This window comes from Pungitius pungitius, chromosome 2 (assembly GCF_949316345.1).
Source record: "Pungitius pungitius chromosome 2, fPunPun2.1, whole genome shotgun sequence".
In the NCBI taxonomy this organism is placed as follows: Eukaryota; Metazoa; Chordata; class Actinopteri; order Perciformes; family Gasterosteidae; genus Pungitius; species Pungitius pungitius.
Genome location: NC_084901.1, coordinates 4,242,309 through 4,261,082, shown reverse-complemented (window position 1 = coordinate 4,261,082; position 18,774 = coordinate 4,242,309). Strand labels below are relative to the sequence as shown.

The following is an 18,774-nucleotide window of genomic DNA, read 5'->3' as shown; positions in this document are numbered from 1 at the left end:
CCATGCGGAAACAAAATGATAATAGCCAGATGGATCTAAACCTGGGTTGCCATCTGTTTACAGATCAATGCAGCCTAAATATGTGTACAGTTTAAAGCGGTACGCAGACCCAAAAGACCCAAGAGGTGGGGCAGGGTGGATTTACAGGTAGGCAAGCAGGGTGAGGGGACCTAAACAGTGAGGAGCTAATGAGGGGATGGGCAGCGGGTGAGGTGGGGGACGTGAGAAGGCTGGATCTGAAGGGACCAGGGAGTAAGTGAACATGGTGAGCAGGGGGCGACAACAAAACACGGTGAAGTGGAGTGAAGTTGGCCACATAATGATTCCCGAGCATCCGCAACTGAGGACAGTGCTGACATCTCGAGAAGATAGTAAATAAAAAAATGACCAACAAATCCAAAGAAATGAAGGCATGTGTCACGGTTTGGGTTCATGTTCTGTTTTATTTTATTTTGTAGTTTCATGTCTCTCGTGTCCCTGGGGTAACATCACTTCCTGCCTTGTCCTTTCTTGTCCCCTGTGATTGTCTTCCATGTCCATGATTGTCTCCACCTGTGTCCAATCACCTGCACCTCCTCTGTGTATTTAAGCCGGATTTAATGTCGGAGCGTTGTTGTGAATGCGTCTAGCACGGACGCCCTGTCAGAGTGTCTTTGGTTTTTTTTTCCCCCGCCTTGGCGGTTTTGATTTTTGGAGTTTGGGATTTTTGGAATTTGGATTCATTAAAAGTTACTTTTCGTTAGAACTCTGCATTTGAGTTCTGCCTCTGTCTTGACAGCATGGAGAGTTAATGTGCTGTTTAAAAAGCTAATAAGTCCTTAATAATAATAATAATAATAATGTGTACTGGCCGATTAAACAGCATTACATTCTACTAGAGTAAATACAAATGTTGTGTGAATTGACATTGACATCATTTTAAGCTGTGGTTATGATCACATATCTGGATCATTTTTGGAGCCTGTTGCTGCTTTTGGTGTGGTATGTTGTGTATAGACCACCATTAAATCCAAAGTGGTATCTCATTAACTTCGCTTTGTGATGAAAACGTAATATGGAGACTTCTCAGATTGATTCTGCATGCCCATAGAGGTAAACTTTAGTCATTTGTATGCATGAGCTCGGGTCCTGCCACTCTGTAACGAGTGCCTGCAGCAACTTCCAAACAGCTCAAGAGTACTGGCTCATATACAATATTGAAAAGAAATTGTGTGCGCTGAAAACTGGCACTTTGTGAATTGTCAATATTCCTTTGGACAGGTGTTAAGAATGATAATGTTGCAAAAGATTTATTGCATTCAACAAATATACATCTGCAAAGAATATGTGAGAGCTGGAAGTTGGTGCTGATTCTAACAAATATTAATGGAATGTGCACCAAATATGTTGCACTGACTTACTTGCTGGCCTGAACATTTGATTCATTTCGTTCCTTAGCTGCACGGCATTACGACACATGCATTGAAAGGTCCATTTTCTAATTATTTTTATTCATGTTAACAAGGTGTCTCTCAAAAAGAGAAATGGGATGACGTTCAGAGAAGCACTTGCTGTCTCTGAGGCCCCGTAGCGAGCTGCTGTGGTCTATGAAAGTTATTAAAAAGCAAGGAACACCCAGAGGCGACTTGCATGACTAGATAACACTTTACGTAGGACAATGCACACTGCATACATTTCCACGGGTTAAGGACGAATGCAGGGCAAGGAATGCAGCAGAGAGAGAGAGAGAGAGAGAGAGAGAGAGAGAGCATCGTTGTGGTAATGAGAGTCAAAGAGTGAAAAGATGAATGATGATGATGATGGTGATGAGGGAGGGAGGGAGACACGGGCTGATAGATGACTGCAATTATGAGTAAAAAGGGAAGAGATGGAGCTGAGAAGCAAAATGAAAGGATAGTGAGATCAAAATTGGAAAAGTTGAGTGTCCCAGTGTAGAGGCTGGGTTGATAGGAGGGCTGCGAAATGAAAAGATCAGAAAAAAAGCAAAAAGATGCAGGGAAAGATTGGCCCATCCCAGGAAATAGAAGAGAAAAACTGAATAAGATAAAAGAAGTGACGGGACATTGAAATGTCTTCATCTACCCTGTGCCTGATACATTCATCCGGTATTGGCGTCACCGGGGGGGGGGGGGGGGGGGGGGGATGGTGGGACTATTTGTCCCTGGAGATCTATCAATTCCCTCATTCTCCATTTAATGTGTCTCTCCTTCCATCACCCGCCAAGTGGATCAAACCCTTGTGACCTTTGGTATACGCATAGTCACCGTCTTTAATACAATGAATCACACATGGACATAAAATGCCTCGAAGAAGCAATTAAGCAGCAGTATTGATAAAGTATTTAATTGTGTATATATATATACACATACAGTATATATTATTGTTAACAGCTTTACTTTTCATCCCAGAGATGAAGCATGTGATAAGACATAAACTGTACACTGTAACCTTCCTCAAATGAAATACACAACATAAATGTCATATTAAGTAACGGTTTAAAAATATATTTCTTCAATTACATCTGCAAACATAAGATGGAATATTTGACAGTGATACAAAGCAAAAATGTTAAGAAAATGTTAGTTTTATTACTTTTTAGTTTATTAGTTGTTTTTTACCCGTTACTAATAACGTCCCTGCGCACAACATTTAGTCACCATTCTGTATTTGAACGACAGATGTGTTCAGTTGTATTGCAGCTGGTTTAATGGCTAGTTACATAAAGATCAATGAGTAGTTTCTGTAAATGTAAATACCACTTGTGGACCTGTTTAAATCCACCCTCGGGCAACCTGCAGCTTCTAAATGGAGCACAGGACGTTTTCAATGGACAAAAACGGGTTGCCAGTGCTTTCCCGTCCACTGCCTTCCGCCACGTGATGAACTTTCTCATCGCTTCAGGCTGTTGATTTGTCTCTTTGTGTTTTTAGTCAGGACCGAGGGTCGTTCGGTGTCGTCTGGTTCAGTTTGACCAGGGAGGGGCTGAAACGAGGCGGGATGCCAGTGACCGGAATCGTCTTTTAATTGAATGCCGGTTTCGATCACACAGATGACTGAACCTTGCTGCTGTGACGGAGCAAGTTTACACGCACTGCAGGATCACACGTACACTTTTAAGTTATTACACTTTTAGCATGTGCGAAAGAGCTAAGGTACAGAGAGTCAAACACCCGAGTAACACCTTGGTTTTTGTTCTACATTTAGAGAAAGAAAAAAAAAACCACGATATTTGTTAACTGACTTAAAAAAGCTGATCGTCCTGAACTTTTATCGACCGTTTATCCTCACTGGTCGCAAGTCGATATGGACGGAAATAAAAGAGACACACAACACCAGGATATTAAGCATGGGGATATGTTTAATGAGATTAATGAGGTCCATTGCTAATGTGACTTATATCATGACTTTATAGATGCATCCTAAAGTAAACCGAGCAGTGTCCACACCCGCAATGGACATGAAAGCACCATTGGAGAGAAAAATAATTGTATTTTGCATTGATTATATCAGTGATTCTCAACTGGTGGGTCGGGACCCGGTGGGCCTTTAATTAAACATTCTGAATATAAAATATAAAATTCAGCTTATGAATTTGATTTTGAATAAATTTGAGAAGTTGAGATTTGGGTCGCGGCTCGTCATTAAGTGGTGATGGTGGGTCCCGGAGCCAGACCAGTTGAGAACCACTGGATTAGATCAACGATGTAGGATGTCAGAGGTTTAACTGCATCAGACAAAATGCTTCTAAAATTTGCAACCGCGGGTAAAACACGGCACTGATTCCAATGCTCCAGCTGCGGGTTTTTAAAGGGGAAAACCATCTTTTTTTACACATCAAAGTCTGCTAGAAGGTCTTCTTGAGGAGACTGAATCTGTGAACAAAGACATTTTTAAGCCACTTACAGTATAGGCTAAATGGTGTTTATAAAAATATACATTTTTGTGGGACTTTTGCATTATTATTCATCATTTAGAAAAAAGGTCAATACTAATGTACCAAGAAAAACAGCACAACATGAAAAAACGCACAACTGTCCCTGAATATGTGTAACGTGTAAACACTTGTAGTTGTGTCCGAATGGTGACCTTCATGCGCCGCAACGTCGTCGCCATCAAACCTCGCCGGGTTCCACCATCATCACGCCGTCTTTGTTCTCCGCCGCGTGCCCCTCGAAGATGACGCGTCCGCACAGCGTGAGCAGCGGCCTGTTCGGCCGAGCCTGCCGCAGATCCCCCGACGGGGTGCTCATGTTGAGAGGGTTCTGATTTTTGGGAGGGGGGGGGAGGCATGCTGTTGCATATAAAAATAACATATATCTGTATATTTGAAAATCGACCAAATGCTATTTTTAAACCCACCTTACACAGTGACACCAGCACGAATACCGGGATGCAGATGAGTGGAGCGAGGATAAGGAGGGAGCCCAAAACTGCGCCCCAGTTACTGATCACGTGGTCATACACGGTGAGGCGGTGGGAATTTATAACTTCATACATCAATGTGACCTAGGGGACAAGAATTAAGAAACGCTTTAGACGTGCTTGAGAAAACAAATAACAGCCAAGAGAATGAAGTGGGGTGACAGGTTCATGAAATCCTCTCAAAATTGAATCAAATGGTTTAGAAAGTATATGATTGGAACATTTTCTAATAAAAATGGGAGATGCAATTACTGAACAATTCTGTTTGCAAAAAAAACTTGCAAAGCTCAAGCTTCTGCGAGTACTTGAACCATTATCTTATAACAAAAAATGGAAAGAGCAAATTGGCTCTAAGTACGACACAGAAGATTCTGTATGAGTTCATTTTCTGACCTGCCATGCAGTAAATTGTGTTTTAACAACAGAAACGTGAACACTCTTTTTTGGAATAACCTGCAGTCTCAATTTCCATTTCCCACGTGTGAACTCAAGCGTGACTGCTGATGTGGCAGAACCAGCTACATGAAGCACTTGGACTAAATATACTAAAGGTCAGTAGAGAGGAGCAGCCGGATGAAACAATGACCAGAGGCAGCAAAAGGATCTGCGTTCTGCAGAATCACACGGCGGCCCGGACAAGAAGTAAAAGGAAGTCCAGGGAGAGGAGGATGCGAGCGTCTCACCCCACAGACGAGGGGCGTGATGAACAACCAGCAGTACTTCAGCACGGGGGACGGTCGGTACCCAATCATGTCCTCAATGTTGTCATAGAAACGGTCCGCACCTGCAAAGTCACAGGGGACAGGGGTCGGTCAATCAAAGGGCCTAATTAGATGTTGAAGCCAAAGCCATGTGGTCTTTTTGATGGTCGACTATAAAGGTGTTTAACAAAATAAAGTGTGCATTTCCACACAACAGGAGGCAACTGGTAAGATTAGTCGGGTCCATGACCTTGCTGATGGAGCAACATTCACAGATTCTTTCATACAAATAAAATTGGACACAACTTCAAATACGATACAGTAATCAAACTAACTGCATCTACGCGGAGGTGCATTCACACCAACATGGGCGGGATGCTTCAACGCAGTAATACTGAACCCCCCCCCCCGCACATTTTTTTAATTTAGCCAGTAATACTGCCGCTGATGAAGGTGTGGGAAGATGTGGGAGCTCGGAAGATGAATCCGGACCGATGGCCCGTGGAACACAGTGATATTAAAAAAGGACGATGGTTTTGACGGTGTAGGCAATGGACGTACACATTCAGGGGGGGGGGGGGGGAAGCGTGGATGCGCTGTTTAAAAGGTTGCGGTAAAATAGATCCACATCCACATAAGAAATGGCCAGTTTCCATGTGTTTGGCATGTTGCCTTCTGTTTCAGTCCAGCAGAGGGAGCACTCCTCCCTCCAACCTCCAGGTTGTAATGTCTAGTGTAAAGAAAACCAATCTATTATTTGATCAATGTTGTGGTACAAAATTACTTTTTGATATTCAGTTGTTGTGGCATAGTTAATATGATGAATGACCACAGGGCAGTGAAAAGAAATTCTCACACAAATGCTGCCAATAGAAACAAGTTATGAACGTCCAAATGTCATCTTTTTCACCTCAATATTCAGTTTTTTGATGGTAGATTTTGTTAAAAAAATGTACTTGCTGCATATGCAAATCAATTAGGGGAATATGTAATGTTATAAGAAAGTAATTCAGGACAAAAATAAGCACAGAAGCCTGTCAAAAAAGTAAGTTATGATGAAAATAAAACGTTTCATAATGATTCCTTACAGATGTTGTACGGAGGCAAGGAGTTGATTAGACTGATGAAATAACAATAATGTGTGTTTTTGAGAAACAGCCAAGCAGCAGTTCCCTGCTGCATAATCAAAAAATCTCACCATACACCCATCCAATGACAATGGTCTCAAAACAGGCTATAAAGAGTAGAGTGATTCCACTAGCACCATAGTAGTCAATGAGCTGGAAGACGACTATCCCTCCCTGAAACAAGAGAAAAGTCAATATTAAAATGGAACAACTCTGGTTTTGAAATGTATGCTTTGTTTGCTTTAGTTTGTAAGAGTTTACAGCTTCACTGGCAGTTGTTTGAGGCAGAAGCTTTGAGCAAAATGATAGCATGCTGATCTTTAGCAGGCATATGTACCATGTTCCTTGTCTTTCTTTTAAACCATCGCATGCTGAGAGTTGCCAATTGGAAGTGAACAGAAAATACAGCTGCTAATTTAAAAAAAAAAGGCATTTGGTCATAAGTATAAGTAATGAAGTCATTGCCACGATACCCTGGGGCTGCTTACCTCGGTGATGAGCGTCAGCCCCAACAGAAAACACACAACGGCTATGACCAGGGTCAGCAGCTCTCTGCGGCCCGGCCTCCTGAGGCGATGCGGGAACAGGTCCGTGAGGGCCGTGGCCATGCTCTCCACGCACACAAACTGTGGGGGGGGGGGCAGACGAACCGATCAGCTCCCGAAGGTTGGAAATGCAACACGGCACACTGCATTGAGAGTACCCACACCTGACTGTCCAGGCCCAGGAAGAGGATCATGAGGAAGAAGAGCACAGACCAGAAGGAGGAGCCGGGCAGCAAGGACAGAGCCCTCGGGTACGTCAAGAAGATCAGACCGGGACCTGCGTGGAGCACATGGATGCATCAATCCACACCTGGGAGCAGGATGCAATCATCCAGCGATTCGAAAGGAGACATTAAAAGGTAAAAATATTTCTACTGCGTGTCTCCTCAAGATGCCATCTAGTGGACATTGTCGATCTACAATCATTCTAAATTGCCAGAAATGTGTTGTTTCTAGTTTCTGGAATATACATATGGGATCATTTAAAGCGAGTTATTAAATCGCAGGACATCCAATGCAATGAAAAATAAAGCATAATTGTCCAATAAAAGAGGCAGATGCTGAAAAAGGACAGAAAGAACCCACCGGAAGAAACGACATCCTCCATGGACATGCCCATGTCCTGAGCCATGAATCCCAGCACCGAGAACACCACGAAACCAGCAAAGATACTGGTGGCGCTGTTCAGGCAACACAGTGCCATGCAATCCCTGCAAGGAGAACCAAAGCCAGTGTTGTCAGGGGAGCCTGTGAGAACGTAAAACTGTAAAAGTGACAGGAGGGGGGGGGGGGGGGGGGCGCTGACCGATAGCAGTTGTTGTTGTACTTGTTGTAGCTGCCCAGGGCGGTCAGTACTCCCTGACACACGGCGTAGGAGAAGAACACCTGGGTCCCTGCGTCATGCCATACCTGGAGTGGGTAAGACATTGACTCTTCAGACACTAGGAAGAGGGCCATAGAGTGTGGAAATGGTTAAAAAAACGTTTTTTTAAGAGCAACATCTGGTTGGTGTATGTGTGTGTGTGTGGGCGGGTTTATTGACATGACAGTCTGGTTAACATTAGAGGCCCGAACAGTCAAAGACACTGCCGGCAACGCCCCCCCCTCCGCCCCCTCCCCGTGAAATACACAAGCCCCTTCTGCGCCCCCCCCCCCCGACTCATCGGCCCTGAAACACAGAGGCAACTGTTGCGTCTTCAGAAACCTGCCGCTCTGCTGATGAAGACTCTCATGCACAGGAGGGGGGGGGGGGGAAAGGCACCCGAGTACAAACGCGGTCTTCCCGCGGTGAACCCCCTCAAACCAGGTGTTCATACCCAAACATTTTAGGATTTTTCTGTGTGTGTATATGCCTGCAAACGCGCACGTCCTCGTGCACAAAAGGAGGAGAGGAAGACAAGGGGCTGTCTGAGGGTTAACCCTCTGGTTATTACATGTGACCCCCCCCCCCCCCGCCCACCCCCCCTCCGAAACGTTGTTCTGAGCTGTCAAGAGGACGACGGAGATGGAGACGAAGCAGGCCGAAGGGGAAGTGAGAGAAAGAGGCCCTTTCTTGACCCGCTGCCTCTGGCAGAAACAGAGGCCGTCGTTGTGCACGAGAATGTAAGCCCGGAACTCACTGGCTGTCTTTCTTAAAATTCCCTTTTTAGTAAAAAAAAGAAAAAGAAATGGGTGTCGTTATGCTGAGTGAACGGCAGATCCGATAAATAAATCGGAGATTTGCGGTGGTGGTTAGTTTCAGGTAGAAGTTCCCCGCAGGGAGAGACCGCTCAAGTTCCCGTGTGATGATGTTAATGTTAATATCTCACTGGAAAAGACCGGAAATCAGATTGAAGGCAAAGAGAGAAGGGGGGGGGGGGGGGGGTCGCAGAGCAATCCAACAGAGAGAGAAGGTCCAAGGCACAAGCAGAGCCGTGGTGTTTGTAGTGTTCTCACATGTGGATCATAAATCCTGCTTAGGTCAGGCGTGAGGTAATATCTGAGTCCGTCCCCGGCTCCTGGGAGCGTCACTCCCCGGATGAAGAGGATGAACAGCATGAGGTAGGGGAATGTAGCAGTGAAGTACACCACCTGCAAGCACACAATGCAAACAAAAAAAAGGCAGTTGGTATACATTGAAGACTAACCCAGATGTTTTTGCTTAATCACGTTCATATCATTCACAAATGAAATAAAAAAAAAAAAAAATACTACTCGCCTTCCCTGTCCATTTAATTCCCTTAAAGATGCAGAAGTAACAAACAATCCAGGCAAGCAGGAGACACAGTGCCAGGTCCCAGTTGACCCGCCCCAGGGACATGTCACCTGTCATCCTCAACACACGGAACCTACGAGACAGGACATCCGGCGCGTAAACACACGTGCATCCTCTGCAAATATAACACGCAGGCTGATGGATGTGTAGATGTGTGATTGAATACACTCAGCGCCGCTGCGGATTTGCCCAGCTCGCAACCCAAGGATCCGTGAAATAATAAATACAGATGCAAAACCCCGTGATGGTTTGTTTCCGATTCGCTGAGGTTTACATTATAGAAGTCGCAGGAAACAGAGCACATATTGTTCTCATCATTTGTAACTGGGTGCAGCTGAGGCATTTCTCAATACCTGACAACAAATCAGCGGGTTGTCATGTGGGGAGCAGCATCCGAGTCTCAAAATATCTACAAATACTTCAAATAGGGAACAGAGCCGTGCGATCTCCTCGACCTCCGTGGGGATGCTGCTTCAAGCTTTTTTTCTTTTTTTTTCATGAAAACCTCTCAATTCAAACTACTTCATGCTCCGCTTCCCGCTTCCTCGTTTGCTACGTGAAGCCGATCGGATGAGTAGTCCAAGGACAGACAAATAACTACATGCAGGTTTATATATTTATATATATTTATGGATACATGTATATAAAACAGAAAGAGACTCAGAGTATCAGGCAGGCCAGGCTGCAAGTGATTGCAGAGGAATGTTCCAGCCCAGCGTAGAGCATGCAATGTTTTATTCTTGCTTGCTTGCTTTAAACATATCATTTGTGTGTGTGTGTGTGTGTGTGTGTGTGTGTGTGTGTGTGTGTGTGTGTGTGTGTGTGTGTGTGTGTGTCCGTTTCTCACAGCCAGAACTCCTCTTCCGATGACCTGCCACGCGAGTATTGCCCTTGATCCCTGGAAATACAATTTTTTAAAACATAAGCAAGTAAGTTATGTGATTTGAAATTAAATAGTCATTCAGAATAATGCGTCCGCATTAGTTTTAGCTTTGAAAAGTCAAATATAATTACAAAACAAAATACAGAACAATGTTGGGTATTACTACTACTGTTTTTAATCATTATTATTAAAATGTTTTATTTACTATATGAGAGTGGTATCAGACTTCCTATCAAACTCTTTCAAAATCTACCATCATGTCTATTATATAAATATGCCATTTTTCTACCATTTAAAACTCCACCTGTGTTTTTTACAACCACTATTGAATTTAAATCGTTTATCTTTATTCTGTGTACTGTTCACATTCATACTTTCATACACAAACAGACAGAAGAGCCCTCTGCTCTGAACCCATGAGGGCATGATGGCATGATGGGTGTGTCCAAATGCTGCTGCCTTAATGGAAGCCAACACTAATCCCGTCTTTGTTGCCTGCATTTTATGGAATGCAGTGGGAGCCATGAGAAAAACGATCAATTGGCAGCTATTCAGCTTCACACTGCCGAGCTGAATATGTTACTGCATTTAGCAATAGTTAGCTTGTTGAATGGGTCAAACAGGGAAATATGGCTTGGCTGGGGCAGACTTATTAGGTAGTTTTCACTTAAAACTATTACAGTTATGTGAAGGAAGAATACACATAAACGTCAGTGGGCTACGGGTCGAGGGGTAAGTTGGATTGTTGGCTTCCTGCCTATCAAATGTACAGCTCCACAACACAGATGCAACTCACGTGTCGGCGGCGCCGTGAAGATCGTCAGAGACGTTGTTGAGGAAGGACCAGTTGGAGCCAGGTCCAAACAAATGCGGGTTGGCGAAGACGCCGGAGCGGCTGTGACATCGCTCTGAGTGAAAGAGGGGTGCGAGATCGGGTTGGATGTCGCACGCTTCGAAATGTCTGCAACCCGAGCGCCGACTCACCAGTGTTCCACCAATTGTCACACGTAGACCAGGGCAAGGGACTTTTGAAGGAGTTATACAGGTAGAAGATGGCCCAGGCCAACACCACGATGTAGTAGATGTTCAGATAGGCCACAATCACCTGGGAAGCAATGCCCACCCCTGCAGGAAAACTTGAGTTTTTCACAAACTTTCACAATGAGTCTGGTTCGACTGAACTACTTGTGGAGGTACATATTCCCCCTTAAAAGTCCCTTAAAAATGGAAGCATTTTAATGTAGAATGTGCATTTCCTGCAGATGCGTTGTTGAGGAATTATACTAAAAAAAAAAGCGCCGTCTTTACCCTGGAACATGGGGCATATCTTCCTCCAGGCGGTCACCCCGCCCTCGCTGGTGTACTGGCCCAACGCCGTCTCCAGGAAGAAGACGGGGATGCCACAGAAGAAGAGGAACACAAAGTAAGGGATGAAGAAGATACCTGCGAATAAAAAGAGTCACTTGTATGGGATGTAAAGTGGGGTTTACACAAAATAGTGGCGCGCTGTACACGGACAAATGAGTACACGTTAAGCCATGAGTCCAACACATATTTAAGGTTGATTTTGGAACTAGCTAAGTGGGATGATAGGGATTAGATCATCTACATAATAATATTAAGGGAATAAAGGGTTACAAAAGCAAAACATAAGTATTTAAGAGTTAGTGGAGGCCAAAATGGGATTATATGTAATGTGGAAAAAAGGAGCCTTCTCTCTCATTACCAACATGCTCAGTTTATTGAAAATGCAAACATGCAAACATGCAAATACACGTGCACACACACACACACACACACACATCTGAATAGCTGGTCCCTCACCTCCTCCGTTTTTATAGCACAGAAAAGGGAAACGCCAAACATTCCCAAGGCCAATAATTTCCCCAGCCATGGAGAAGATGAACTCCATTTTGTTGCCCCACTTCCCCCTCGGCTGATCCCCCCCCTGAGGAGGGGGGGCCCCTTCATCTGGCCCAGAGTCTCCTGCAGGAGTCCCTGCTGGCGTTTCCTCAGTCATGGTCTCTGTGTCTAGGGTAGCCACACACAGATAACTAACACGGGTGAAATGCAAACTACGTCAGTTATGTGCTTTCTGGCTGTTATGGTCCAAAGGTCGTGACGGTTTAATTAGCAGTTATCATCCCAACAGCTGAGAAAGCAGTCTCTCAATTCCCCTCTCCCTCGATGCCAATAACTGCAAACAACAAAGACACAACGTTATTAACTTGATAAACTTGTGCTGATTGTAAAAAAAAAACTACCGTAAGAACATGCATATAAATATGTCAAGCTTCTGAAGAGAGTTTTGAATGCACGCAACTTACTCGTGGGAGCAGGCAGCGCAGATGAAATCTCGAGGCCGACTAAACCGAAGTTTGCAAAAAAAAAATCAGAACTGTAAAAGGAAGGCGTGTCCTGATGGATACCACATGCATACACGCACATACACACACACGCGCGCGCGCACACCAGAAGCACAGGCAGTCCTTATGTTCCCTCCTTCACCATGAGAAAAAAAATATTGATTCATGCATTATACGATATATTCATAGTTTGTTATTTTGATTATTATTTGAGTGTTATTAGGTCGCTGTTGCATCCTATGAGCTGAGTGTCTTTGCACGTCATTATTTTGGCATTACTCACTACTTGTGCGTGTATTTGCTTGCACACTCAATACCAAAAACGACGTATCTGTGCGGATCTTGTACCTGACAGGACAAAATCAGGGAACCATCGCTGCGTCCAAAGGGGGGAGGAGTCACACTCTGTTGACGCACTGACGTTTGCCGCGTGACGAACCAGGAAGTAAAAGTAAACAACGCCAAAAAGGAAGATGTTACGTCGTGTCAGTCACCCGTTCTCATTCGGAGTCCCCGAGGTTTTGTGAATCACAACGCATGAAGGACTTCCATCCCGATAAGAACGGGCACCCGGTTAGAGACGGGCTGGAAACCGGTGAGACCCCCCCCCACCTCCCGCGTTGAGTTGAGAGGAGTCGGGCGCGGCAGCCGCTAAATGATGCTAGCTTGATAAGGCAGTTTCCTGTGTTACTTTGATTTTCATATTACAACAAGCCCTGACGACCGTGGTTGAAAACATGCACTTGAAGTTAGTTGTGTGTCAGGAATTAGACACCCCCCCCCCCTTCCTCCTGTCGTAGTTCTTGCTATTCGCCTGAGCGCGTTCGCGTCTCTGCGCTTGTTCCTTTCAGAGTGAGAGCCATGTTAGCCATCAGGTCCTCCGAGGAGGAGTCCACGGAGATGGAGGAGATGGACACCTCGGAGCCCAAGTGGTGCTGGTTCTACTTGGCTGAGTGTGGGGTTTGGCACATGTTTGAGGTAGTTCACGAGGCATCACAACGCGCTTCATGCAGACCCTTTTTTTATTATTACTATGGACGGCTATGACCCCCTCAGTGCATTGTCTAAACACTAGCTTGGTCAATAAGATTTTGGGGAATCTTAAACAAAAAAAAATGTTTAAAAGCATTACTGTAAATCCCATTTTGCTAATTTCCATTGACTCATTACCTCTGCATTTACATTAAAACGGTACTATGTTTCATCATTTAATTTATTTTCCTGTAGTCAATTCATTATTTCTTATATGTCATGTCAAAATGACAATCACCTCATTGTTTGAAGGTGAATTGAATCTATTACTTTTCTACGAGTAGGCGTAGAAAAGCTCCTTCCAAAGGAGCAGGAAGCAATACATTTTTACCCTTTGGGCTAAAAAAATCATCAGTTGTTTAAATGGCTGCCAATTAACGATAAAAATGGACTCATTGTTCCAGTTCTCCGTTCTAGTAACTTGAGTTTCTCAAATCCCCCTGTCAGATTGATCCCAGTGCAGCCTGCTCTGTGACCAGTGCTCAGATCGAGCAGTGCTACGGCAGAAACCAACGAGGTGTCATGGAGTTCTACACGGCCAAGTACACCTACAGACTGGACTTCTCGGGTACGCCGATGAGTTAGTTACAACTCCACGAAAGGCGCTACATCAAACAGCAAATATTAAAACCCCCGAGACTCTCATGAGAGGAAAGAAAGATTAGTAGCTAACATTTTTGAGGCTCACTCCAGAAAATTGTGCACGAGTGTGAGTTCTGATCTTCGTTGCGTTCCTCCCCAGTGATGCGACAGATAAATGTAACGACAGGGAAGCAGCGACCAATCAAACGCTCCCTCCACTCTGAAACTGGCTTCAGGTAAGTTTTGGTGCTTAAATGCCCCCCCCCCCCCCCCCAAAAAAAACTGAATTTCTTTTGTCTGGCCACTGAACCCTTTTCTCTGTGCTTAACTCCTTCTGTCAGGTTCATATGTGACAATCTTGCCTTGCCTGTTCCGTGTCATTGGGAGAGAATAAATACCGATGAGCCCTATCAGGTGAGTAAAAAATACCAGTCCTGCTAGTGTCTGTATTACTTCGACTGCTTTACCCTTCTGTGATTGTTTTTTTTTTTTTTTTTTTTTTTTTTTAAGCTTGTCCAGCTCGGACGAGACACATACGAGTTTAAAGAAGTGGCCAGACTGTATGATAGGACGATGGATCATCCAATCAAATCCATCCAGAGGATTCAGAACCTTGACTTATGGGAATTCTTCTGCAGGTAGACACTTCTCCCAAAAGTGCTCGTTTGTTAGCAGAGAATTCTGCTGTGATGATGTTTTCATTTTAGTAAAAAAAAATTTCCAGCCCCTACCAGATACAAAGCTTTTTCTCCTGTTAAAGTAAATTGACACAATGAAACCTAATTTGGGGGATCCCCACCTTCACTGAAACATTAAATAAAAAGGTTTTCACGCCACGCCCTAAAATGACCATTAGTACTCTGTGTCATGTTGTCTTTTGTTGGTTCTCCCCCAAGGAAGAAAACACAGTTGCGAAAAGTCAAGCGCACGTTGGACATTGAGGAGCGCATGCTGTTTCACGGCACAGGACACAGCAACATACAAGCGATATGTACGTTTAACTTTGACTGGCGGCTGACAGGAAGCCACGGGGACGTCTACGGCAAAGGTAGATTCCGTCTGTTGCGATTCGACGCACAATTTCATTCACTCCCGTCTGATTTTTAACCTTTCATTCCACGTTCCGTCCCCAAAAGGAAGCTACTTTGCCCGGGACGCCAAATATTCCAGTAAATTCTGTCACACCACGGGGAAGCACAACACCATCCTGCAGAGACACGGACTCGCCCCGCCGATATTTGCCAGTGAGCCGCCCTACAAGACCATGTTCCTGGCCAGGGTGCTTGTTGGCGAATACACCGTCGGCCTCCCGATGTACTGCAGGCCGCCGTCCAAGGACGCCTGCTTCACCAACTTTTATGACAGCTGCGTGGACGATATGGCCAATCCAAAGATTTACGTCATTTTCGACAGCAATCAGATTTACCCCGAGTATCTGGTTGAGTTCTACTGAAGCCAATCATGAAGACTTCCATATATATATATATACATATATATATATATATGGCTGGATCTCATTCACAAAGGCGGCATATGGGACATTTGCCTTTTCTTTCAGTCACATCCAGTGCGTAACTGGAGCATGGGTCGCCTCAAGTGCCTTTGGGGAAATTGAAAAAGACAATAAAGACTCTGTGTGCACAGTGTGTGCACGGTACATTACATTCTAAGACAGTCCGACATGACAAAAGGAGGAAATTGCTGACTCGAGAGCAGTCTTTATTGCAATAGTGTATTAAATTGATGAATCTGTGCTTGCTTGTTCAATATCTGCGCGGTTGTTAAATGAATTTGGGAACTCGCAGCCCGTAGGTCATGGGCGATGCCCCGCCATTGGCTACGGCCCCGCCGCCACATCCACAGTGCCACGCGTGAGTCCTGTGGACACGATCCCAAATGACGAAACCAAAAACCGCGACACGTTCCTGCTCATTGACCACGGCGCGAACACCCGTCAGTTAGTGACGTCGACGTCTGTGTGCACTTAGTGCAGCGTATTAAGGAGGCACGGATTATTTGTTTTTATTCTAAAAAAACGCTTCTACCTCGGCATCGTTTGAACCATGCATCAGTGCACTCCCCCCCCCCCCCTTTCCATGAAAGGTTTTTGTATTTGTGTCACAGTGACATAAAGGTTTGCGATGTCTCGTTCACTTGTGGTCCTTTTTTAGCAATATGTTCCTGTGTAACCTTTTTTTGAACCACTGACTTTAATCTTCAAAAGGTTGGATTTTGTATGCGTTTGCAACCAAGTTCATTCCAAACTAAAACCAGATCACATGGGACTTAAACCATCCGAGCGGGACGTCACCACCTGCTAACATGTTTCTTTGAGGGAATACGCAGGTTACCTTTGCACCTGGTGTAGATCCATCTTTTTTTTTTTTAAAGAATGTAGCCAGCACATGTATATTACTGTAAAGAAAATACTGCTTTGCCGTGTGCATTTGTTAAATCCATTGAATGATTGTATGTGTTATTAAAAAAAAAAGGAAAATGTCTAAATGAATTAGTGTCCTGCTGGCCACAAGGTGGCGTAACAGTGCAAGGATGGATCATAAGCTTCTCTTTGCATATTGGTGGTAAATGCAGAGCGAGTGAGGGGAAACAGATTTGCACATGTTACAACTAATAAACTTCTCAGCACAAATGAAAGGATTTATTTGTTTTAACACATTTTAGAGGAGAATGCTGATAAGTTTATAAATAGATCTGGTCAAAGTGGGAGAGGCAGCCTACCTCAGGGGTGTGGCTACGTTATTTGTATATGAGGTAGAGATACCTGAGCAAGTCACACAGAGGAAGTCAACTTTTACTGAAACCAAACCCACTGGTTTTGGCGTTGTGTATTTCGGGTTGACAAAATGGGACACCATGACGCAGTGGAACCCATGGACACATCAGAGACCCCGTTGTTTTGGTATTACCTGGCGAGCTGCGGCAGGTGGCACAGATTCGAGGTACACACGTTTTGTCGATCCTTTAGTGAAAATCCACCATGATCCAGAATCATCAAATCCACCTGTGGTCCGAGCTGTGACTTTTAACCTGTGTTTCCTTCTGCCCGCCCACGCAGGATGACCCCGATGGCCCCCTCAAGAGTGAGGACATCGAGAAGACATTTGCAAGAAACCCGAAAGGGGCGTTGGTCGTGTCTTCACCCACATGTCACATCACGATAGATTTCTCAGGTAGCCCACCTCCACACCTTGTTTCCCCCCCCCCCCCCCCCCCCCTCGCTGGTGTACCTGCACGGCCCTCATTTAACCCCAGGCCCGTGTGTGTTGTCGAACAGCGTCGCTCCTGACCGACTCCATCAGAGGGAAAACGAGTGTCCTCCGCGGGTACAGCGTCGAGAGAAGGTGAAAATTTAGTTGTTTTTTTATAAAAAGTGAAACGAAAGAGTCGCACCCAGGGTGACGTGAGGCGTTTCCTTTCCCGAGTAATGAAAGTGAAAGAAGGCCTACTTTGTCTACGCCTCCCTCCACAGCTGCTCCTGTTTCTGTGCCGCTCCCGTTCACTGGGAAAGGGTTGACCTCGCTTGCCCTTACCAGGTGACAACGACTTACAATACACGATCATTAACTGGAAACAAGGCGTTGAGCTCAGCGAGTAGTGAGCGGTGGATGACGATAGCATCCTCAAAGGCTCGGGTGGAGAAAAACAGCCGTATGTTGAACTCATAAGTTAATTAACACCCTTTTTGTTTTTCCTCAAATATCTATTGGATATCTATATGAGTCACGAATCAAATCTGTAGTCAAAATGACCTGTGCAAATAAAATTAAAAAAATCCTAAAAACCTAAATCTAGGGTGAAAAAAACGCTTTTTTCCTTCCGTGTCTCCTTTGAAAAAGAAACGCTAGCACCACTACCTAGTTTTATGATTTCAATGTGTATTTTTATATAATTGACAGTTAATGCCTCTGAATGAACTCAGCATGGAGTATCAGACTGTGGCGGACTATGTGAAGACCGAGGGGCTGTTGCACAGATCCACTGTATCAATCAGTAGGATACAGAACATGGATCTGTGGGAAATGTACTGTCGGTGAGTACCTCTTTCTCCATTAACTTCATCGTTACCCGTATTTGTGAATAGAAATGTTCCGTTTCTTTTTCTTTTTTTTTTTTGTCAAAGGAAAAACAAGCAGCTGGTGAGAATCCACGGCAACATTCTGGAGAAAAGACTCTTTCATGGGACAAAAATCGAAAATGTCCACAGCATTTGCACACATAACTTTGATTTAGGGTTATCTGGACAGGGAGCCTATGGCAGTGGTAAGTGCAATGATTGCGTTGCTGCGTACAATTTAATTGTAATCGTAGGTCTTACTGATTTTACTTTGTTGTTTTTTTAATTTAGGAATATATTTTGCAAAACACGCATCGTACTCGGACAGGTACGCCATGAGCAGCACGGATCCGTTGCCGTTCTATGGCGCCGAGGCGCCAGGTTCACCGGGTCAACGCACCCAAGTCATGTTTTTGGCTCGGGTGATCGTCGGAAAGTCAACTGTTGGACACGGGCATTTCCGAAAACCCAACCATGGCAGTTCAATAAACTCTCACAACAGCTGTGTGGATGATCTCTCAAATCCAAAAATATTTGTGATTTTTGATGCAAATCAAATATATCCAGAGTATTTGATTCAGTACAAGTGACGTCAAAACGAAGACCTTGAGCAGGTGCAATGTCTACCTTCAAGAAAGCAAAGGTTGAAATCTGTTCAGAACAATATTACACAGCTTTCTGTTTGCTCTTAAAACAAAGGAGCTTCATGAATAAATTCCTCGTCAGAACCAATTCTTGTTTGACATTATTTTATCATCAGTATTATTATTGAAATCATGGACAATGA

General features: G+C 44.4%; 3 protein-coding genes across 4 annotated transcripts; 2 read left to right on the top strand and 1 right to left on the bottom strand.

Moving 5' to 3' along the window:
- Positions 1–3,340: 3,340 nt before the first annotated feature.
- Positions 3,341–12,390, bottom strand: LOC119210273 (sodium- and chloride-dependent betaine transporter-like). Its single transcript, XM_037460090.2, has 16 exons — positions 12,260–12,390; positions 11,757–11,963; positions 11,241–11,375; positions 10,917–11,057; positions 10,729–10,840; positions 9,897–9,947; positions 8,993–9,122; positions 8,731–8,865; positions 7,601–7,704; positions 7,381–7,505; positions 6,960–7,072; positions 6,739–6,876; positions 6,322–6,424; positions 5,106–5,206; positions 4,360–4,506; positions 3,341–4,262 (listed from the first exon to the last, which is right to left on the bottom strand). Exons 1-16 carry the CDS (start codon positions 12,378–12,380, stop codon positions 4,113–4,115), a joined length of 2,013 nt encoding a protein of 670 aa, XP_037315987.2. The 5' UTR covers positions 12,381–12,390; the 3' UTR covers positions 3,341–4,112.
- LOC119210275 (protein mono-ADP-ribosyltransferase PARP11-like) lies at positions 12,387–16,575 on the top strand. 2 transcript variants are annotated; one of them, XM_037460091.2, is made up of 8 exons: positions 12,387–12,893; positions 13,150–13,276; positions 13,778–13,898; positions 14,073–14,148; positions 14,254–14,326; positions 14,423–14,550; positions 14,809–14,960; positions 15,049–16,575. In XM_037460091.2, the coding sequence occupies exons 2-8, from the start codon at positions 13,160–13,162 to the stop codon at positions 15,363–15,365; spliced, it is 984 nt and encodes a 327-aa protein (XP_037315988.2). In that variant the 5' UTR covers positions 12,387–12,893; positions 13,150–13,159; the 3' UTR covers positions 15,366–16,575. The 2 variants fall into 2 exon arrangements, with proteins under 2 accessions (XP_037315988.2, XP_037315989.2); XM_037460092.2 differs by lacking the exon at positions 13,150–13,276 and having other exon boundaries at positions 15,049–16,574.
- A 170-nt stretch (positions 16,576–16,745) lies between these two features.
- Positions 16,746–18,710, top strand: LOC119210276 (protein mono-ADP-ribosyltransferase PARP11-like). Its single transcript, XM_037460093.2, has 7 exons — positions 16,746–16,872; positions 16,989–17,103; positions 17,208–17,274; positions 17,403–17,466; positions 17,830–17,963; positions 18,054–18,193; positions 18,279–18,710. The coding sequence occupies exons 1-7, from the start codon at positions 16,777–16,779 to the stop codon at positions 18,575–18,577; spliced, it is 915 nt and encodes a 304-aa protein (XP_037315990.2). The 5' UTR covers positions 16,746–16,776; the 3' UTR covers positions 18,578–18,710.
- Positions 18,711–18,774: the final 64 nt, after the last annotated feature.